Below are 23,163 nucleotides of genomic sequence, written 5' to 3'. Positions count from 1 at the left end.
GTTCTTTAACATATTGCGCTTAAGCATATTGTTCTATGAATTGTGAATGCAGCATGAATATGCATCAAAATGCGATTTTATTGGCAGTTTTGGGAAATGGATATATCTACGTAATTCCAAATTTAAAAATGGATTTACTAGTGATAATAGACAACAAGTTTTGATCTACGAAAAAGGCCGGGATAATCTCTTCCAGATTTCTCTCAGGTGTGACACAATATTGTTTTTACATATTGTTTCTAGAGGGCAATCATCTTATTTGAGATATTATCTAATGGTTTCAATCATATTTCTCTTATGTTCATGGATGTGGGTTTTTCCCAGAATTCTCTTATATTTCTCCAGCATCCCTTAAATTTTTCTTTTTTACTTTTATTTTTAACGTGAAATTTTACTCTTGCCCACCCTCATCTTTATACGCACTTTAATTATAAAAGAATTTCGTAATTTTGCATAAGCCCCCTATCCAACTCCCTATCCAAAGATTAACTAAACCAAAGACTAACTTCCAAGAAATGTTGGAAATTGCTTAGATCTCTCGATCGTCTCAAAATAGATCTTGGAGCATTACAATTTTAAGCGCCTCACTTATTACAAATTCCATTTCATATCTACATACGTCGGCGTAAGCATGACAATTGTGCTATAGCGACGCACGCATGATGATTATGATGCTTATGATGATTATGATAAATATTTAGATACCGTGCGCGCATGCCCAGAGGACGCTCGCGATTGATGCGATTCGCATCAATGCCGTGGCGGCCTAGACCTAGACGCGAGCGGTACCATATTTGTAAAGAAAGGTTAGCAGAAGAGAGTCGTACGCGTGTATGGATCGCTCTAAGGCAGGACCCACAAGCGAGGCTGAAATTTTAAATTGAAAGTTACACTCGGCGAAAAGAATCGATGCTGTCGTTGCGTTTGCTGCGCTCGCGACGAGAAACGAGAAATTCGTGCAACAGTTTCGTGACGTGTCGCGTGGCTTGTCATCTGACAGGTGCGAATCAGCTGTGTGATTCGGGAGTACACCGTTCTACCACGTTGATCTCTTGTATTTATATCGTTCTGCATCTTGGCATTCTAACGAGATATGAATGGTCATTCCATTTGGAGAGACTCGATTGTGAATAAATTTGTTTTCTTTCAAGCTTCAACAAGATAATTCCATTTAACCCATTTCCTCCGCGCGCGCGAATTACTGAACGAATAAACGATAACGTCAATGATAAAATACACAATTTTACGTCAGTTTTACATTGATTTTTCAACAAATTCAATCCTGTTCTCACGTGCGATTGACGGTTCTTGTAAATTATGTTTTTCACCTATCCATGTTGGAAGAGGAGTAAATCTTTGTTTTTAATGGCACAACACATACCTATAATTAATATCTGCTTATTATTCCTTAAGCACAACTCATGTAAATGTATATAGCACTATCCTCTTTGAATTTTATTTTGTATATAATAATATGAACAATATCAAGTTAATTTCTATCTAATCTAATCCAATCTTATATCATGAATTTTAAACCAAGTCTATCTTGCAATTTTCAGACAAATCTACATGCCTATATCAAAATATATAATATTTACTCCAAATCATTTCCTGCTTCCTTATTGCATAAAAATATATAAATGATGATATAAATTATATCACATATTATTATTATGAGAAAGCATTTTTGGTAAGGCAATGGTGATTTTTTTCAATTGAGAAATTCAACGAAACTATGCTAGATGTTTTACTTCACCGAACACAATGTTTAAATTGGAATCCTACATAACACCAGTAATTCTCAGCTATGTAGAAAAATATGTAAAAAATTTTAAGCCAGAACAGTCACAGGTATGTACACGTGAGAAGGACTTTGCTTTGTTAATTTTGTTGTAAATTATGTTTTTTAAAAACATATATTTCCTTTTTAATAATATTGATATTTGAAGCAAAAAAATGAAATATAAAAATTAAAAAATGTAAAATATTTGCTTTTGTTTTCAAACTATAAAACAATACTTAGTCTTGTTTTAAAGTATTCAATGAGTTTGTAATATATGAAATAAGCTATATTTAATGACGTTTCTTAAAACAAGAGATCTGTTCTTCTTTCTTTGTCACAATATTGGACTGTATTAAAACTTTCCATCTCTCCTTTCACTAAATTTCAAATATATTTATCTGATTTTAAATACACAAATGTACACTGGTTTAGCTACGAAGAACAAACTTAAGATAATTATTTAAGATATTTTTTAGAGAAAAAAACATTTCTTTTAGGTATCTTTGTGGGGTGGAGATGCATCATTTCAGAATTTGGATCTACGATTAGAAGTATTGGAGGAACAACTTAATCTTCCATTTGTCTTTGTTAGTGGTCATATTCATGAATTATTGATACACGTTCCTTGGGTAAAAATTACATCTGAGCCAATAGTTGTTACTATTAATACTATAGGTAAATATTAATATTATAATATAATCTAATATATTAAAAATATTATATTTCTTGAAAATGTTTTAATATGTTATTCTTCAATATGTTTTTTTCAGAGTGCATTTTAAAATTGAAAGATGAAAATTCCACAGAAACTAATACAGCGACGATACAAAAGAAGAAAGAGATGGTACAGTAAGTATCAATTTTTATGATCTACAATTGTAATAAAATTTTATCCTTATTTATTCTTATTTCTGTACGTTTTTATTAATATTTACTTGGTTGAATTCCTTTATTTAATAGTTATTAATATTTATTTAGTTGTTTATATTGTATAATATATATAATATTTTAATTTGGCAGAGAGGAAGCTCCACCTGGATATATCAAAAGTATAGTTACAAAAGTCATTAATAATATTACCATTCATTGCAACAATCTTATCTTGAAATATGTGGAGGAAGATATTGTGCTTAGTATAAATGTCAGATTTTTAAGTATGCAAACAGTTGACAATAAATGGGAGCCAGCATTTGCCGGTAAATATTTTATCATATAAGCATATACAATTAAAAATTGCTTTTTAACATGAAATTATATTTGCAATTAAAGTGTTTTGATATATTTTAATTAAAATATATAGAAGTCAACACTCAAGAGGTAATGCTTAGGAAAGTTATTACTATCCAAGACTTGACATTGTGTTTAGATAAAATGGACGCATCAGGAAAGATAGAAATATATCAGGTATTTTACATTTTTCCTGAAAAAATCTTGAATAAAATAGATAAGAATATTCATAATTGAAATAATATAGATAATATAGATTGAAATATTAATTCATATAGGATCCCGTTTTGTATCGATGCTCAATGACAATCCGCATGATCATAAATTATCACAACACTTTAAAAAGAGCATCCATCACAAGACTCGATCTTCATTGCGAGAAAATGGAATTTAGTATGACCGAACAACAAGTACCGATGCTCCTCAGACTGATAGCTCTAATAATGGCGTTACAAACAAAACAATTTCCACCAATCAAAGAAAAATCTTCCATTACTGTGGATGAGAGAGAAGATGTTGCACAAGGTTCAACAATATTATTTGAATGCCTTATCAAATAGTTTGAGAATATGTTTGAGAATATGTTTATCAAAATTTCAGATGATACAAATCAGCTAACAGGAACTTCTACAGATGCGGTTGGATGGGGTGGTTGGGCTTGGGATATAGTATCATCTGTTCTACCCGTTGATAATAATTGGTCTGCTGAACAACAAATGGCATATTCTGGTCATACCATACATTTAGGTCTTTATATAGATGATGCTACTTTAACATTTAAGGTACAAACATAATAGAGTGTTATTTAAATAATTTGAAAATAAAAAAGTTGAACTTATAACTTATGTATTTTTACAGACTGTTGAAAGTGTCAAAGAACAGTTATTTTATAAATCTCGAAAACTTAGGTACAAATCTTTTTTATCACTTCGATTAAATGGAGTTGTGATAGATACTTTAATTCAAGGAATTGCAATGACGACCTTCCAAATTGGAATAGCGTACGTACAGCTTTATCCACGAGGTACATGCAGCTGTGGGTATCTAGAAGTTGCTGATGGTGTTCAGGTAAAGTGATAAAATTTTTATTGTTAGATATGAAATTAAATGGAATATTTGAGAAATAAATTGTTATTATAGCCGCCTCTTTACGTAACAGCTGGGAATTTGAATATTGATTATTTAAAAGATTCATTATTTGATAAAGAGGCCGCAGAAAATAAGGGAAAGAAAAGAAATTACAAGCCAGGAATAGATCATTACTTATCAACAACTTCAAGTATGATATCATTGATTAAAAAATGTATAATATACAAGAAAATATATATCTTATATATAGAAAATACTAAACTCTTAATAATCGTTTTTAGTCGAAAAATTATTAGAAAGATGCCCAGCGTTTGTAATGGATTATATTTATTATGTGGAATTACCCGATGACATAACTCCTGAAAAATTGCTCGAATTTGGATCAAATTTTGAATACAGGTGTTTGAAAAATTTCGAAATAATCATATACGAAAGAAAAGAATTGTTATAAACGACTTACCTTTTACAGCAATTTTCAGGAACGCAGAGTAGTAAGATATGTAACTGGAGATTTAACAATCAGATTATGTTCTGGTATTTTTCATCGTATTGATACTATTAAACAAGCTGCAGCAAAGTATGATTATAATCCCTATCTTATAATAAAACCAGGTAAAATATATGTGTTAATGTACATATTTTAATTATCATTTTATACTAAATAAAAATTATAAATAAAATTATAAATTACATTTAAATTTCAATTTTAGATCCTCTTATCGATGAATTGCCTCCAGTCACATTGGAAGAATATGAGGCGCTCAGAGAAAATGTATCAATGACAGAAACAAAATTTGTATTGAAAAGAGCATCGTTACAAATACAATTGGCAGATCATTGCATCGTAGGAGTGCCACGGCAACGTAAAATTATCGAAACTCGAGTATGATATTTTATTATATTTTTTGCTGATTATTTGAAATATACATGAATAATATGTCTTTCCAGACTACGCCATTATCTCCAGCTCTTACGGATGATCCTTTTGTAAGCATTGAATGTGATGAAGCAATTGCCACTATAATACAACCAATGTATCCATTTAGACTTGTGGCTTGTGCATCAAAATTAACAGAGCTATCACCAGAAATGTTTACTCAATGCCATGCGAATACCGATATACAAGTGAGTAAATTATGTGATATGTAATGTTATTATGAATGTCTTTAATAAGATTGATATTAAAATACTTACATAGGTGACTGGAGCAAAAAGTCAACTTCACTTAACAAAAACTTGCGATACTTCAATAGTAATACCTTACTCGGTCGAAGCTTCTTCAAAAATATTATTGTATCCTCAGTATTGGCGAGATATAGACATGATTCAAAAGTCATATTCTTTTCAATCGGATAGTGTTACCATCACGGGGACTAAGGCAAAATTAATGGCTGCAGTATCGATTGTAACTTCTGCTTTTTATTCTACAGATACAACGAATCTACTTACGTGTTCTACACTTTTTAACGATGCCTGTCAAGAAAAATGTACGCTTATATTAAATTCTTTATTTTATGAATTTTTTTAGTATTTGTTTTTTAAATATAATATAACATTTTTTTATACATTACAGGTCCAGTGTACTTAGAATTATGCTTAGAAAATATAAGTTGTAAGAATGTATCATCTTCAGTTACGATATCGAATGAAGCAAATATAAACTCTATAAAAATATTTGCTTTTAATGATTCTCAACAAGCCTTTATTTTTTCGGGTCCAGAAAATCGTGACAGGTGTGCACATATAATCTAGGAAAATTAATTTCAAAAATTTTCACTAATTGAATCTTTATATTTTAGCGACACAGGAAATGTACCACTTTTGTCTGCTGTAATACAATTTCCTAAAAACATTGAAATGCAAACGCACCCACCTCTCATTTCGTTTAAAATTGCCGAAATCAGAGCTTCCTTAGATCCACTTTTCTTGGAATGGTTGGAATATCGTATCACTTATCACAAATCAGGAAACATATATATACGTTCGGATAGTCAACAATTCATTACCGAAGGTACATCATCTGATACAGGAACAAGGAAGAAAACATTTCCAAGTCTACACGAAAGCGTACATAGCTCGTCAGACAAAGAGAAAAAAAGATCAGCTATGACAGAAAAATCAAAAACACTACGAAATGATGAAACGCAAAAGAAAAGTGAATTTAAGCTGGAAGGAGAACAACAGGTATTAAAATATTTATAAATATATTATTTATATATGTATTGTTATATACGATCATATTAATCGATTATTGTTTATTGATACGCCAAAACGATTTCTTTTACATAATATGGTAATTTACGTATATTAAAATGAAACTTACAGAAACCGGGAATATTGATGAGATTAGCAGAGACATATTCGTGGTGGTGCAATCTTGTGCTAAATGGTTATATAGGACATATTATCATTTATATACCCTCTGATACAATGAGTGGTATTGGAGCTGATGGTAAATATTCTAATTATATATAAGAGAAAAAAATAAAAATTGAGTTATTTTTAGATTCATTTTTGTTATTAATGAATTTTGGTTGTTTAATAAATATTAATGCACTTTAGCATAAAAATAATTAATAAAATATATTACAAGGTATAGAACAAGCGAAAGATAGAGCTTTAATGGAAAATCAAGATTTACAAATAATGATAATAAAGCTACCAAGTCTTCTTATACACTCATCTAATCTGAATGCTGAGATGCTGAATCCATATCTACAGAATCTTCCTGCTAAATTACCGGAATCGATGTGGACATGTCGTAAGTCTCTATATAAAAAAAACACGCACAAAATTATATAAAATTTATATTAAATTATTTATAATAAAATATGTCACGATAAAACATAACTTCTTATATATTATTGTTATTACTATTTTAGGAATGCAAAGTTTTCCATGGACATTAAGTCTTATTGATTTTCATTGTTATACGTTACAACAGCAAATACAAAAAAATTTTATAAAAAAAGTTACATTAAATGCTACAATAGCTCTTACAACTAAGACTGCTACAACTCAGTTAAATATACTTACTGCTTTAAGTGTTTGTGTACACATTGATAATTCGCCTATTATTATTTCATTCTCAGAGGATCAGGTAATAAAAATGTATTTATTCTTTTATTTATTATTAAGTGCACAAAAACATGTTAAATACATTTTTGTTTCTTAGGTTAATTTTATGAGCAATATAATTTCAAATATTATAAAAATATTACAAAGTTTATGTACTTCTCGAAACGATAATGCAATTATACCACAAATGAGCAATGAAATGCAAATTGTTCTTCCTGCTATACCTCAAACTCCATCCACTCCGACTCAAATGATGTATCAAGAAGATACTACCAATTCAACTATGTCTACATCAAAAGATGACTTGGGTAAGCTAAATATATTTCTGTTATATTTAATTTTATTGTTAATATACAAATTTTACAGAAAAAGACGATTTAGTTGTAACAGCATGGATTCAGTGGACCATAACAAAAGTAGCAATAAAATTATACATTATGGGACAAGAAGATACACCGTCTTTAAAATTAATGTTGGAATTGGAAGATATTATAACATCTTTAGATTTGCAATCAGTTTATATGCAATTAAAAAATAAAATAACAACAGCTACAATATTTCACTATATTAGGTAACAGATTTCTATAAAATGTTGCTGCATTTATAAATTCTTAGCAAAAAGAATTAATAAAAATTTTTTTATTATTCTATATAATTATTTAATTCGTATATTTATATTGGAATTTAATAGAAGTCCACATACATTAAACTGGGACATTGGTGAATATGCTGGACTAATACTCTGTGGAAGGGAAGATAATTTAGAAAAAAGTGATGATTCTGGTTTTGTGAGTTTTACACTTACACGTGCAAAATCCGGAAATGTGTACACACGTTGGGGTACTCACAAGTGTCATAAGCCTCAAAAGGTAGTATAATTATTCAAGCATTATTAATTATTATTATTAAATAATCCAACAATATTTAAATTTTAATATAGAAGAATATTGATTATCTATTTACTTGTGAAATTAATAAAATTAATAAAATCTTCCTGATGTTTGAATATCTAGAAAGAACTGCTAATTGATTCGACGCTATCTACAAATGGCTATATTTCTGAAATACTTATCAAAATGCAAATGGTTGATATAATCCTACCAATTAGTGTAATTAGTAAATATGTTCAATTGGTGAAACCTTTTACATATCTCGGTTCATCTATCGAGAAAAGCACAGAAACTATCCACAGTAAAAACATGACAACACCATTACTTGGTATAACCAATTTAAATAATGAATCATTGCCATTAATACATTTAGAATTCAAAGGTTTTCGTCTCATGATGCCAGCTTGCACTGACACAAATAAATTACAACATGATTTACTGATGCTTCAGGTTATAATACATTTTGCATACCTTATTAGCGATACAATATTTAAAATTATTTATATATGAATATTATATATTATATAGTTGGATGGTATTCGTATTACACCGGATGCGGAAAATCCAATTTGCAGAACTCCATTGCGCATCGACATTTATCAATTGGCCGCTCAGGCAAATATATTAAATGTACCAGGCTCCGCTGTAGAAGATCGTCAATATCAGATTAACGTTAAAGGAGTATGTGCATATTCCACTACGTGGAAGAATTATCAGCTAAGCATTAATAAGGTTTGTTATCAAAACTATATTGTTTCCGAAATTTTTAGAGATACTGTAAACATTATCCAAAACTTCAAAATATTTCTCGATAGATTTGTTAATGTAAATTTGATAATTATATCATGTATATCATTTTCAGAGAATGTCTCAATCATACTTGTATACAATGAACGAGAATCCAGCATTAGAATGGAATAAGCTCGGGAATGGTAGTAGTCTAGATCCATATTTTTCAACATCTTCAGTGTTAACAAAGTAATGCAATTAACATGCATGTCCAAATTTTCTATTGTTCTTATTTTAATTTTAATATTTGATTCTAGATTTGATCTCTGTTTAATTATTGCACCAGCTGTCACATTTAAAGGAGACATAATAGTCTGTGGAAGCGCCATTGAAGTAAATTGTATTACAGATATAGAATTGACAATAAATTTAGATCAAATTAAATTAATATCGACGCTCAATAACGAATTTATAACATTATTATCTGAAAGTTTTGAGAAAGTTGATGACAAAAATAGTTCTAATACTGTAGTTCAAAGATTTTCTTCAGGACCTCAAAATATGAAACCAATTAATTGGTTGAAACAGACATCAGATGATTCAGATATTGATTTTACAAAAGACAGTGGTATTGATTTTGAAATGTCCAGCATGCATTCAACAGTAATTGTAAGTTATGGATATACCATTTTATGATTTAATTCAAATATTTATATTAGAGTATAATAACTATAATTTTCTTATATTAGGGAAGACCTACAGTTACTGAAACTATGATACTTTCACCATTTGAATTTTTAGTAAATTGTGGAAAAATAACACTTATTTTGTATGAAGTCCAGAATACATTCCTTGATTTAGAAGATAGTGTGGTGAGTTACGAGATTAATTTATCTAATTAATAATTTATCTAATTATTGTTAAAATATTCATATTATTTACAGGATATGCACAAAACTGACTGTGAAGATGACAATGACAGTGTAAAGCAACCATTACTTTATATAATGATCAATCAACCAAATATTTATTTCTCTCAGCAACATTTATCTAAAAAGATACAAGTATATATTATTTTTACAAATATTACTTACAAATATTAATATGTCATTTATGTTAAATTTGTTTAAATATTTTATCTCAAATATTTTTTATTTTTATTAATATTATTACACAATATATAGGTGTCTTGTTTCGATATAACAACAGCGCTTGGTGATACACAAAATCTAAACACGATACCGACCGAAAAAGATTTCAAAATTTATATGATAGAAACAAAACATGGAGATCCACATCCAGATACGGGTATCCCGCCTTCTTTTGTGACAATAAAATCTGAAATGATTCTAAGTAAGAACCGCCAGTTTTTCATCGAAATGGGACGACCGACAAAAGTACATCTCTCTTTGTCTCGACTCAATAAACTCTATGAAATACGAAATAAGGTACTCAATAAAGAATGTGTTATGTACTTGTATGCATTTCCAATTCTATCTTGCATTTATGTTCTAGGTATTATCATGTTTTATTGATGACGACCTTACGCAAGTACCTATAGAAAAGAAAGACATTTTTCATATGGATTCTCAAAATTTAACAGCGCCAACAAGAGCGAGGAAATTCTGTGTACCTGATTTGCATTTAAATACAAGACAGATCGTATTATCTTTGAAAACTGATACCGGAGCAGAAATTATTATCAGCTTAGCATCATTAAATGGAAATGTATCGACGCTTGTGAGACCAGACAGGATATATTCAAATTTGTCCATAGACTCTTTCATTATATCTGCTATTTTAAATGGAAATATTAAGGTGCTGCTAAATCCGTGGTGTTGCAATGTAATAACTTGTTTACTTTGGGAGTCTTCGTATAATAGCGAGACCATCCCGCAAATACAAATACAAGCAGATAGTGAAAGTCTTTATCTCGATTTCGGACCGGATCAGATAAAAATTATGAAAATGGTTATGCAAGATTGTCAGTTACTCTTAACTGAGTTTACTTCGTTGTCTACGAGTGAAAATAAAAATGAAAAACAAATCGTGCTATCGAATGAACAACACTACAAGGATGATCTGAAAGCAGGTGCATTCCAATTTGTCGATGGCACTGCGGATGAATTACCGTTTCCATATCAAGTGAGTTGAATAATTACATAAAAGCCTAATAAGATTAAAACAAAAAATTTAATAATTCTTTGTATCTTTACAGGTAGTATTCTTCGTTTATCCTCAGCAAGCGATGGCTTGGCGATACCCGCAACCACGCACTTTAACAAGAATACACATATCTCCCGTTCCATTTGAGGTAAATTAATACACTTAATCAGCTAAGCGTTCAATTCGGCAAATGTTTTATGTCTAAAGATGTAATAATATTCTCTATTTCTAAGCTGTGAAACAGTACTCTTATTCTCTTAATTCTTTTCTTTATAGGCAACGGATATCGATGGCAATTATATTGACAAAATTCCTTGCATTCTTGAGTATTGGAGCGATAGCCACATGTCGTATCAGCGTTATGCCGATTTTTATTTATCGGAAACTGATTCGTATCGATTAGATCTCCCGGAAAAGGCACCAGCGCGAGCAGTAGCTTGTGTATGGCGCGTGGTTATTTTATCCAACGGCAAGCGATCGCTCTCAAAAAATATAGTTTCTGCTCGTGCTCTCGCTGCTTGTCTACGCATCGATTCCTATTTCAATCCTTTGTTAATACCGAATATACAAATCGCCTTGAATATCGGCGTTCTTCATGTATCTCTGTACAATCATATTGATACAACTGTATACAACAACTTGCCACCACCACTGGATAAATATATCTTGAATGGAAAAATTCCCGAGATACAATGTTTCATGTCCGTGGAACAAAAGGGAGCTGTTCTGGTATTAAATAAATGGATAGATGATTCTATATTGCTCGACATTGGCGGCAGCCTGAGTATACACATATTGGATTACAGTCATTTAACTATGCAAGAAGTGCTGGACGCCCTAGAAGGAAGATTTCAATTGTCGTTGTCGGACAAAATAGACATATCATTAACATGCAACCCTTTCACATTGAAATTAGGCCCAACAATAACTCACACTCTTGCAGTTTCCACTCATTTGTGGTTGGCGTCTTTTAATGAAGAAGAAAAGAACGTAATTGTGCTAACACGTTACGTAATTGCCAACGATAGCAATATACCCATACGTTTTGGTCAAAGTGGTACTGGAGATAGTATACTTCTTGAGAGCAGACAATGTAACTTTTATTCTTGGCGACAAATTGGCAATCAAACAATACGAATATCGATTGAGGAGAATGCTTGGGTGTGGAGTCGGCCGTTTCCTGTTAACAAGGATGGAATTCAGGTGATAGAATTCAATAATTCGGTGACTAATACAGCAGTCTTCGTAAACGTTACATCACTCTCCGCCACGCAAAAGCTTGTAACATTTTCGGGACAACTTGTAATTTCCAATCAATTAATAGATAATTTTGAGATGAGATTGGTAAAATACGAAGAAGTTTGCTCAAAAGTGACAGTGTCCAAGGAGGTATATCCTATTCCGGGCAAGAGCTTTCCGTCATCTATCATGCTTGAAAACAACAAAAAGATGGCTATGCGGCTACGTTTTACTAACTTAACGCATTTGTCTTGGACTGGAGATATTCCATTGCAACCCAACATCAAATGGGGCCAGCCGTGGCTCGTCAAAGTACCTCTGCAAGAACGTGGTCAATTCTTGAGTATCTGGGTACGGATTGTGACGCAAATGATACAAGATAAAGTGAAAATCCTCGCAGTGCTAAGTCCCCTCTATATGATCCGATCGCATTTACCTGTACCGGTTAAAGTACAAATGGAAACGCCGTCACTGAAGATGTCATCGAGCACGATGGTGAACGGTCGAGGCGAGTGTCAGCAGTTATACTGTCCTGGTACGTTCGAGCACTTTCACCAGCTGACGTTTCAACTGGAATCCGGAGTTTCTGCGTCGAATCCTTACGTGCCACTTTCGTACAGTTCCGTGGATCAACGAAAATTTTTTCGAAGACCCGAGGTCGAGGACATCGATAAGATTCTGCAAGATCTTAAGGATAGAAAGGACGAGGTGAACTGGCCTTTTCAAGGAGATGATATCGAGGAATGGATATCTGCGGAACAGCCGCAGACACATGTACAAGTGAAGTACCAAGACGCAGGACTGGTCTCTAGCACTTTGCTGCTGGAACTCCAGCCTTGGTGCTTCGTAATGAACTCGCTAGGCTGCCACATCTCGTTAGTATCGGAGGATACGGAACTTTGCCAGATCCCTCACTACGGCATAGTCACGCCGCCCAAGTTGGAAAGCACTTTTCACGTGGGTGTCGGTATCGGCGACACTTACTACACGTCCCCAACATTACAATTGGCACGACCCGATTGGAGCCAGAGCTTCTACATGCCTCGAATCTGCGGTCTCGTGCCAGTGGAAGGAAACATCAAAACATCCGTGGATTGCGGCACGAGCGTGTCCATCCTGAACATCGGTTCGTCCATGCACGAAGACATGCGTTTGGTACGGATTACGAGCAGCCATGTGATCGCAAATCTGACGTCTCAGGAATTGTGCGTGGCCACGCTTGCGGTGCACGAGGAAGCACGGGATCTGCCGTTACCCCATGACCTCACTCCTTGTAGTCTAAATATCTCGCCATCCGAGGACCAAAGACAAGGCACACCGATCGTGCAGTGGTACACATTGTACACGGAGAGCAATGTCGAACCGCTTGTGTTATACATATCTCTTAGCCTCGGCCACAGGTGGTCCTGCCCGATCAGAGTGGACCAAACTATAAGTCGCAAATCCGTCGTGATTCCGAACGGTTCGTCCACCGTCCCAGTCATCGTGACGACGCAGGAGGATAAAGGCAGTACGTTCATCGTGATACACGACGACGATCATCCGCAATTGTTAATCGAGAACGCTTGCGGCTTTAAGATCCTGCTGGGTCAAGCGGATGAAAGAGGAAACGAGATATTGCCGGACAGCGTTCATTTTACATGGATATGCGAAGTCGACAGCGGAGCAACGTCCCATTATTCTCTTCCCTGTGTCAGTAACAGACTACCTGACACTACAGTCCCGAGCGCGTCGAACGTGTTATTATTTTCCACCGTGCAAAACGATCAGATAGCAGGGAAGGCGAATCTAAAGTGGTCGAGAGGTGTTAATCTATCTGCGTTGTCATCTACGCCGATAGATCAATATCTACGACTACCTTCCTATGGTGACGTAAAACTCATAATGTATAATCGCTGTTACACCACTCACATAAGCGTCGTGCCTATCTCCCAAATTGAAATATCCGCCCAAGACATTAGAAGCAGATTATTGCGAAAGAAAAATGCGGCGAAAGATCATGACACCACGTACAATAATTCTCCACCGTTGAGAAGATCAGAAGAGGACAAGTTATTACCATATGTACAAAATTCGAGTAGTTCAACATCGTTAACGAGCTTTTTCTCGGCTCAAGAAGATATCTTGATGATGGAACAGATACCTGCCTCGTCCAGTTCAAAACAGATAATTCCAAAGATGGCAGATACAAAAGCTTGCGTTGACGAAAATCGTTTGAGGTCTACCGATGACGCTAATTCAATTAATTCAAAGGAAGGCTCTGTAATAGCTTATCTGCGTGCATGTACTATCGTTATCCTCCATGATATCAATGAAAATGCACAAAGGATCGAAGTCGCAAATTTATCTATGACGGATTTGGTCGTCACCGTGAATTCAAAGGCCAGATTTATTAATCTCTATTGCTACATAGGTGATTTACAATTAGATAATCAATTGTTCGATCAAGGAGGTTTTGATTTTCCTGTAGTACTGATAAATCAGAATCCTTTACCGAACAAAGAAATGGCATTTTTTAGTAATAATTGTTTAATGACGAACATGGAAAAAATTAAACAAGATTCTTTGATCGCCATCGAGTACGTCTGGGAAAGAAACGGAAGTACGATAGGTATATATCTTATATTTATTATGAAATATATATATATATCTCATATTTATTTATATCTATTAAAAAGGAGAAATATTTAGATAAGGAATATTGTTTTTCTAAACAGTTAAATCATTTATTTCGTGAATAATATATTTATCTCTGTTGCAGCATCAAAGGAATATCGTATGAAAATTGCACCTATTAGTGCGTACATTGAGGATACATATATAACGCAATTATTAGATTATGCGACTTCGATGATACCACCACGTTTGGTACTGAGTGACGGTGTTAAAAAGATACAACCAGTAATTACGTCGAACGCAATGTATATACCGGAGTACATTATGATCGATTCAAAAATATTAAGCAAGCCACTGAGATTACAAAACTTTGTGATAGAACCGTTATCGATTTTATTAAGCGTTCATACTTCTATGCGGCTCTACATTGCTTTGGATCATTCTCCGTTATACTTTGGTACCTTTGAAAGAAAGAACTTACTGACTACCCCTTACAGGCTTGGCAATGCACTTACCATGCATTATTTATCTGGTGCCATATTCGGAGCAGGTCGACATATATTATATTTATATAATATATTATTTTATTATAATAATAAGATAAATAACAAAATTCATTTCTTGCTTTACCAGGCTGGGTAGTTGGATCATTAGAGATACTTGGATCTCCGGGAGGTCTGGCACAAGCGCTTGGATCCGGTCTCAGAGACTTTGTTTCGTTGCCATTCCAAGGATTATTACAAGGTCCATGGGGTTTTATCGTTGGAATTACACATGGATCAGCTAGTCTAATGAAACATGTCACAGCAGGTATAGAAATTATTTAATATTTATTACATTATTTTAAATATATACAGAGAGTAGATAATTAATATCTCAGTATGTGTATATAGGTACCGTGAATTCTGTAACGAAACTGGCATCTAGTGTCGCACGAAATTTGGATCGTTTAACATTGGACGAAGAACATCTTCAACGACAAGAAGAATCGCGCAGAATGCGTCCTCAAGGGATGGCGCAAGGACTTTATCAAGGTTTAACTGGTCTCGGAATGAGTTTGCTTGGTAATTAATTTTTTTAATATTTTTTTTCAAATATCTAAAATGCAGTAGCTAATTATATTATTAACTGTTAATCAGCGGCCGTGGCGGGCTTGGCGCATCATCCTTTACAGCAAGTATGGTCAGGTGAGGCGACAACCAAAAGTTTAGTAACCGGAGTTGGACTTGGTTTAGTTGGTGTCGTTACTAAGCCACTGAGCGGTGCTGCTGAATTAGTTGCTCTCACAGGTCAAGGATTGTTACAAGGAGCTGGGTGGAATTCGTTGCCTGCGGTAAATTCAAACAATAGATATCTTCTAATTTTTAATTTCACATTTCTCTTCCGCATCTGATTTTGATGCATTTTTACAGCCACGTCAGAGACCAGTCGTACAGTATACTACTGGCAATAACAGCACGTCTGTTCGGTATACCTGGCGTTTGTCACCCTTACTCGATCACAGCCACGACAGCATCCTTCATGTAACCAGCGCAGATTACGTGATTCATCAGGGTAGTAATCGCGCAGTGACGCTTGTCCTCACGCGACAAGCTTTATTACTCGTTAATATGGCAGAGGACAGCGTAGAACGAATATTTTCCTTGAAAGAACTAACAAGTGTCGATCATATCACGGAGTCGACAATGTTGTGTTTGTATTGTCCACCGACCGCAATACAATTGAGTAGACCTTTATCACCGGCTGAACACGAGGTAAAATATTAAGTTCATGAAAGTCAGAAATTATTTAAATCTCATATAAATATATATTTCATTTTTTTTTTTTCTTTAAGATGAATCAAGAAATGAGAGCGCGAGTAGAGGAATACGTGCGAACAAGCAGTACTGGTTTGGCTAGTGTATCAACTAATAGCGACAGACAGTCTGATACCTTCGAGAGAGCATCCCCACATCCGGAACATACACTTACATTTTACGTTTGCCCCGATACTCGTAATTATTTATTATCACTATTCAACCAAGCCAAGCGACAAAATCAAGGTTCCGGTTTTGCCGTTTTATAATAAAATATAATTTCAAAAAAGAACAAATTGCAAAATAATTCAATGATTGAAAAAATATTTTATATATAGTTCTTTATATCAATTCAAATCCAAATTTGATATTCTTTTCATCTTTTGAATATTGAAGCACATATTTCCAGGAATAATTCAAACTTAAAGTTATAGGCAAATAGTATTATAATTTAAAAAATGAATTAAAGAAAGTGATTCTCAAATCTTTAAGTAAACATAATCAAGTGTCATGTACTTGAATGATTATTCTTATTTTTATTAAAATATATTGCGCAATTATTGCTTTTGTTTTATATAGGGGACATATGTTACGAATTTATAATATATAAATTTATTATAAATCCAGCGTATAAGCTAAACAAAGTATACAAATTCTATAAAAATATTTATAACAACGTTGTTTATTTAAAAAGGATTCATGCAAAAACGTACAAATTAAAAAAATAATATAAGCTTTATTTATAAGTCATGTAGGAAAGTAAAAAATAAATTTTTATAAACATTATTTACACATGTGACTGTATATGTATACGTAAATACACATATACGCAATTATAATAAATTTTACGTGATATAAATTGTGTTGTATGTGCCAAAATATGAGCAATTTTGTTATCACTAAAATTGTGAATTATTGTGTGTAATATTGATCTACAATTCATGTATTACAATATATTTTGCATATTGTGGGCAAAATTCGGCCTGTAATAAATGCTAAAAAATGGAGTTGTATCAATTTATATTTTATATCTTCTTATTAGCTATTTAAAATATCGTGAATTCGTTCCACCTCATTTGATTTATAAGAAAGTCCACAAGATTTACACTGACTATTTTCAATAGATAATAATATTTTTCTACATACTACATGTTTGCATGGAAGTTTATAAAGAATACTATTATCACAACATTCACAAATATTAGATATGTTATGAACTTCTCTTTTTTCTGGTGTATTGAAACGTTTCATGTTCGATAATAGACTCTTTACATTGTTATCTAAAAGGTTGTCATCAGCTAATGATGTGTCTGATTCATTTTGTTGATAATTAAAAGAATCATTGTTAGCTACTTCGGAAGAAGTTAAAATCTTTGTGAGCTGTTTCGGTTTTACTGTAATATTGGCAGTGGATCGTTTGGAAATGATTGCTGGCAGTTTATGGCAATGTTTCTTTATACGCTGTGAATTATTATCTGTTATTTGCTTGCATATATCTGATTTGGTATCTTCAGCAGCTCTTTTTAATGGATTCTTATTTAACACACACTTTGGTATTTCAATTAATCTTCTTCTATCTCCTGCTAAAATTGAAACTGAACTACGGCCCAAGACTCTTGGTATCTTTTTTATTTCACTCTGATTGCTATTATCCAACAGGAACTTGTCAATTCTTGATTTCAGTGCAGTTGCCAAGATCGGTCTACGATCCTCACTAAATGAAATGCCAGTAAATGGATCTGATAATGATCTACCCCAAATTGCTTCCTTTTCTCCAAATTTCTCTAATGTAGTCTGATCTATTATCTTGCCACTAGGCAGTATAACTGGCTGAGTCATTAATTCCCATGTAATGGGATCTAAGAAGCTTTCAGGAACTTCAAGAGCTATATCACTCTTCTGTCTACATATATATGAAAAATATTTATATTATTTAACAATTAATATTATGCAAAAAAAATATATATATAAAACTGTTTTATAATTATTTATTAAATATATATATATATATATATATATATATATATACACACACATACACACATATTATATATATATATACACACACACACACACACACACACATATATATATATATATATAATTATACGTACTTGTTGTCTCTAACATTTACAGTAGTATCAATTTTATGTTCGATTACAGGTGATGCCAATGCAGCTTCATGTTTAGTCCATAAAGCATGCACACTGGCAGTAACATCTTTTCCACAGCGTGGTGATACCGTTCCCCATACTTCCACTTTTCCCAACGCAGGTACTGAGTTTTCTGTTTTACATATTGTTATACGTAAAACATGAGCGCTTTTAGTTAAGTATCCCATGGAGATTTTAATATAACGTCTTAAAAAATTTTCTGGCACGGATATCCTCTCGAGATCGATCTCGCATGGATAGAACAATAATCCAGCATCGTTAGGACTCAGAAATCCACTGGATAGCAAGGAATATGGAGTGTTATTGTCGTCGGTGTTTCTAGAATAAAGCTGAAAACCTGACGACTTCTGCGACCCAACGGATGGCCAGATCAGAATATGATTGATCCTCACATTGCAGAGAAACGTAATGTCTATGTGTATCGGTGGTTTGATGCAGGCGTATGCCAAATATCCTTTAGAAGAACCGCTTATTAAATTAGTCACTTCGTACCCTTCTGTACTGATTGCGCTGCATTGGATTTCTGGACGTAAACGTGGATCGCAAAAATTCAGAAGCATTTTGTATTCATTCGTAAATTGCTAATGACATCTGCAATAAGACTCACGTTCGCGCGCAATCAATTGTCATAAAAAATTATTGCGTATATCCATAAATTAATTAACTGCTACATACGTGTCGATAAATTTTTTGAAAATGCGATTGAATACACCATCGGCCTACGATATTACCGAACAGAGTATCGAATCAAACTGACTTGAGAGATGTAGAAAAAATGTAGCGAACAAGATAATATATGGAGCAACGACTCATGTAAACCAGGCAAACTGATATATCTGTTTTCAACTTATTTTGTGTAATAAACAAGTGGAATAATTAATAATTATTAATAATACAATATATAATTTCAATTTTACGATATTTATATTCAGCATTACATATTTAAAAATTTTATCACATTATGTTTATATAACATAAGAATGTTTAAAAATGTTCAAAAAAATTGATTGTTGTTATGATTTGTCATTATGATCGTCGATTGATTTGTTGTTAAATTTGTAGACAAATTGCGATTGGTTAATTCCAATGGAACAACTAGCCGATTAACTTAATCAGAGGGTGATGAAAGTCCTCAGCAGAAAAAGCAACTTTGCAACTATATAAAATTCTTTAATATGATTGATTTATTTAGATCCGTGAGGAACGAAATAAAAAACAAAAATCAATTATATCAAAGATTTTTACACAGTTGCAAAGCTGCTTTTTCTATTGAACGCAGCTATTGGTTCTTGCCTAGTTCTTCGCTAGATATAATTCTAGAAACCAATCATAATAAAGAATCATTGAATGCTCACGGAACTTTTGTCTACTGAATGCAGCCATTATTCGTAGTAGTTTATAAAATGCGGGAGTAATCCACATTTGTCCAAATTATAAAGCAAAATTCGGAAAAGGAATCGTCTCGCAAAATTCTCGGAAAATTGAAAATTAGGATACGATATTAGCTAACTTTCTGGTAATCTAATAAATATAAGAAGATATTAATACCAATGATTGATAGATAAAAGTTTTTTGCATGTACACGTGTAAAGTGTGTTAGGTTATAAACGTTGCATATGTGTGCAAAAAAATTACACACACACACACCACACTATATATATATATATATATATATATATATATATATAGTAAGTTTAATGATATTTACAGATAAAAGATTTCGTTAACTCTAAATACTTTTTCTTTTTGTTTAGCGCCATCGAGTACAGTCCTTTAAATAAATACATTAAAATGGAGGTTGATATGACTATAGTAAAGGAGGAGAACATCTGTCCTGAAGTTTCTTATGAAAATAAACTTCGTTTCGTAAGTGCTATTGCAAAGCCAATGGCACCAAAGAAATTAGTAAAAAGAATTTATAAATGTATAAGAAAAGGTGAGCTATTCACATTACTATTACTATTATTTAATAATATTTTGTATGAAATAATATTTCATAATTTTTTTATATAAAGTTATGTGTATAAAGTTACATATATTTGTTAAGAAATGTTGCATTGAATTGTATGCAAATTAATTTTCTATTTTGTAGCGTCTAAGCATAAAACATATACAAGAAATGGACTAAAAGATGTTCAAAAGCATTTGCGTAAAGGAGAAATAGGGTAGGTTCTTTCAATAGAATATTAGATTATAAGATATTAGGTTTGGATTTAGTTGAATTTTTTATATTGCAGAGAAAAAAAATAAAAAGAAATTAAGAAGAATAAGCTTTTAATATAAATGTTTTTTATTTTGTCTTTTTCTCATTTTAGCTTGGTCATCTTTGCTGGAGATGTATATCCTGTAGATATCATGTGCCATTTACCAATTGTGTGTGAAGATAAAAATATTCCTTATTGTTTTACGCCATCCAGAATGGATCTCGGTGCGGCAATGGGCATGAAGCGTGGAAGTCTCATGGTACTTATAAAGGAACATCCTGAATATAAAGAATTGTATGATGAAGTTAAAATTGCAATATCAAACCTTTCGTCGCCTTTGTAATTTTCACATTTAGACATTAAACTTGATATATTGTTTTTCATTTTTATAATTTAGGTCAAATTTTATATATTGAAATTATACAATATATAAAATGTCTTTCTGTAAATAAATTTTTTATTTTAAATATATCGATACTTTGTAGCATTTAAAAAAGAAAAAAACACCCGTGACATTTAATAATTATATCTCTTAAGACAGTTCAACAATTAACTTTAAATTAATAATCTTTTACTATTAATTTAAAATTAAATCCGTCATAATAATAGTAATCAATAAATGTTATCCTTCCTTTGTTAGTCTTAGTATAGTCAAAATGATATAATATTGTTCTTCAATATCTCTGGGCCCGCTTAGCAGTCACGCTAACTCCTGTAAGACCAACTGTCTTTAATAATACCTCGTCGGTGGTAATATATTTAGAATTTCTTAGTAATATAAAAATATTGTAAAATAAAAAATTTTTGAAAAGTGTAGAAAATGTTTACATTCAAAAATAACAGATATATTCTGTAATTGTTTAATAAAAGAGTATATTTAAAAAAGAAAATAAAATTTTACAATTAAGATGTAATTAAAACCATGTAAAAGTATGTCTGGTAAAATATTCTTAACGGCATATTGTAAATAAATTTATTTATTCATGAATGATGCGGAAGAACATCCCGTGCCTTGAATGAGATTATTCGTACAAATAATATAGTCGTATCTGCTAAATATTTATCACGTCCATACGCAAAATAGTGCGTGATATTGTATGTGTGTGGATATATGTGTGTACGTGATGTATACTGTATATATATATATATATATGTATGTATGTATATACATACATACATACATGTGTATGTGTATATGTGTATATAATGTATGTATATGCAATATGTGTACACACACCACACACACACACATACACACACACACACACACACACACATACATATTACATATTATGAAAAGCTATTATCACTCCTCAAGGTAGATGAGCGTAGAACGACGATTCGCATTCACGAGTACAGATTGAACCGAAACGCAGAAATTATCGTGATCGGTTCGATCGATTAGAGAAGTGCGAAATTAATCAATGTGGATTGTCGGCCGATCCTTTTTGAACTACGTCTCTCGTGTTCTTGTACATCTTAGGACATCGCTGAACTAAATTACGATTACAGGATAAGTCATATTTAATAGCTAATATTACTTGTCCTTGTTACATCGACAGCTATAAAAACCTATGTTCTTTCTTTGGACCTGCATGTACTATTTGATTGCGAATGCAAAATCATATACATAATTATAGAACACATTGCGATCTAAATTACAAGTAAATTACAAGTTAACTATAATTGATGCAATAAGAAAAACGAGTGTATAAAATATACGGAAAAAAGAATTCGGAATCAAAGTATAAATATGTTAGAAATATTTTATGTATTTTATGTTTATGAAACCGCTAAAATTTTAAGCAATTCTTTCAGAAATAGTTTTGAGCGAGAAATGAATAAACACTTTGATATTCGTACATATATATACAATATTCGTACATTTGTAAATTATATTTTCACGTTTGATAATATTAAAATAGATTAATCATGTTTAATTTTATATTTTAAGTTCATTTGTTTGGACAACCAAATATTTTCCATATAAAATTTTTCTTATTAAAGGCTTTATACTTTATAAGAAGAGAAAGCTATAAAATGTTATAAGAAAAAAAATTATATATGCATTATACAAATCATGAAAAGAAGAAATAAGAAAGAAAATATACCATTTTTAGCTATGCATATTTATGGTTGTTATTTAGAACAGTCTCTTAATAGCATACAGAG

General features: G+C 32.1%; 3 protein-coding genes across 8 annotated transcripts; 2 read left to right on the top strand and 1 right to left on the bottom strand.

The window, feature by feature from the left end:
* Positions 1–711: 711 nt before the first annotated feature.
* Positions 712–17,620, top strand: Vps13B (vacuolar protein sorting 13B). Of its 5 annotated transcripts, none has more exons than XM_089083383.1 (39): positions 712–1,000; positions 1,560–1,851; positions 2,281–2,458; positions 2,554–2,632; positions 2,804–2,979; positions 3,084–3,187; positions 3,289–3,535; positions 3,611–3,792; positions 3,869–4,078; positions 4,151–4,289; positions 4,381–4,498; positions 4,569–4,711; positions 4,810–4,982; positions 5,048–5,224; positions 5,298–5,586; positions 5,673–5,832; positions 5,899–6,283; positions 6,425–6,551; positions 6,693–6,860; positions 6,982–7,199; positions 7,275–7,485; positions 7,544–7,748; positions 7,869–8,046; positions 8,191–8,517; positions 8,596–8,799; positions 8,930–9,045; positions 9,114–9,465; positions 9,546–9,668; positions 9,741–9,860; positions 9,981–10,244; positions 10,312–10,941; positions 11,015–11,110; positions 11,239–14,812; positions 14,963–15,367; positions 15,451–15,627; positions 15,711–15,881; positions 15,957–16,150; positions 16,230–16,571; positions 16,652–17,620. In XM_089083383.1, exons 2-39 carry the CDS (start codon positions 1,765–1,767, stop codon positions 16,880–16,882), a joined length of 11,280 nt encoding a protein of 3,759 aa, XP_088939509.1. In that variant the 5' UTR covers positions 712–1,000; positions 1,560–1,764; the 3' UTR covers positions 16,883–17,620. The 5 variants fall into 5 exon arrangements, with proteins under 5 accessions (XP_088939509.1, XP_088939513.1, XP_088939522.1 ...); XM_089083387.1 differs by having other exon boundaries at positions 712–1,126; XM_089083392.1 differs by having other exon boundaries at positions 727–806.
* Positions 17,330–19,620, bottom strand: LOC105432426 (RING finger protein 37). Of its 2 annotated transcripts, XM_011647226.3 has the most exons (3): positions 19,463–19,620; positions 18,728–19,378; positions 17,330–18,516 (listed from the first exon to the last, which is right to left on the bottom strand). In XM_011647226.3, exons 2-3 carry the CDS (start codon positions 19,345–19,347, stop codon positions 17,652–17,654), a joined length of 1,485 nt encoding a protein of 494 aa, XP_011645528.2. In that variant the 5' UTR covers positions 19,348–19,378; positions 19,463–19,620; the 3' UTR covers positions 17,330–17,651. The 2 variants fall into 2 exon arrangements, with proteins under 2 accessions (XP_011645528.2, XP_088939574.1); XM_089083448.1 differs by having other exon boundaries at positions 18,728–19,616.
* A 522-nt stretch (positions 19,621–20,142) lies between these two features.
* Positions 20,143–23,118, top strand: NHP2 (NHP2 ribonucleoprotein). The gene is made up of 4 exons (XM_011647224.3): positions 20,143–20,303; positions 20,542–20,723; positions 20,880–20,952; positions 21,103–23,118. Exons 2-4 carry the CDS (start codon positions 20,579–20,581, stop codon positions 21,332–21,334), a joined length of 450 nt encoding a protein of 149 aa, XP_011645526.2. The 5' UTR covers positions 20,143–20,303; positions 20,542–20,578; the 3' UTR covers positions 21,335–23,118.
* The last annotated feature ends 45 nt before the right edge of the window (positions 23,119–23,163 follow it).

Source organism: Pogonomyrmex barbatus, unplaced genomic scaffold (genome assembly GCF_055798465.1).
Source record: "Pogonomyrmex barbatus isolate J1 unplaced genomic scaffold, ASM5579846v1 scaffold1, whole genome shotgun sequence".
NCBI classification, from domain to species: domain Eukaryota; kingdom Metazoa; phylum Arthropoda; class Insecta; order Hymenoptera; family Formicidae; genus Pogonomyrmex; species Pogonomyrmex barbatus.
This window is presented reverse-complemented; position numbering and strand designations above follow the sequence as displayed.

Coding starts and splice junctions, on each gene's coding strand:
- Vps13B (XM_089083383.1), top strand. CDS start 1,765: ATGTTTAAATTGGAATCCTACATAACACCAGTAATTCTCAGCTATGTA. Junction 1,852..2,280: donor TTAAGCCAGAACAGTCACAG/GTATGTACACGT, acceptor CATTTCTTTTAG/GTATCTTTGTGGGGTGGAGA. Junction 2,633..2,803: donor AAGAAGAAAGAGATGGTACA/GTAAGTATCAAT, acceptor TTAATTTGGCAG/AGAGGAAGCTCCACCTGGAT.
- LOC105432426 (XM_011647226.3), bottom strand. CDS start 19,347: ATGCTTCTGAATTTTTGCGATCCACGTTTACGTCCAGAAATCCAATGC. Junction 18,517..18,727: donor GTAAATGTTAGAGACAACAA/GTACGTATAATT, acceptor ATATATATGTAG/ACAGAAGAGTGATATAGCTC.
- NHP2 (XM_011647224.3), top strand. CDS start 20,579: ATGGAGGTTGATATGACTATAGTAAAGGAGGAGAACATCTGTCCTGAA. Junction 20,724..20,879: donor TTATAAATGTATAAGAAAAG/GTGAGCTATTCA, acceptor TCTATTTTGTAG/CGTCTAAGCATAAAACATAT. Junction 20,953..21,102: donor TTGCGTAAAGGAGAAATAGG/GTAGGTTCTTTC, acceptor TTCTCATTTTAG/CTTGGTCATCTTTGCTGGAG.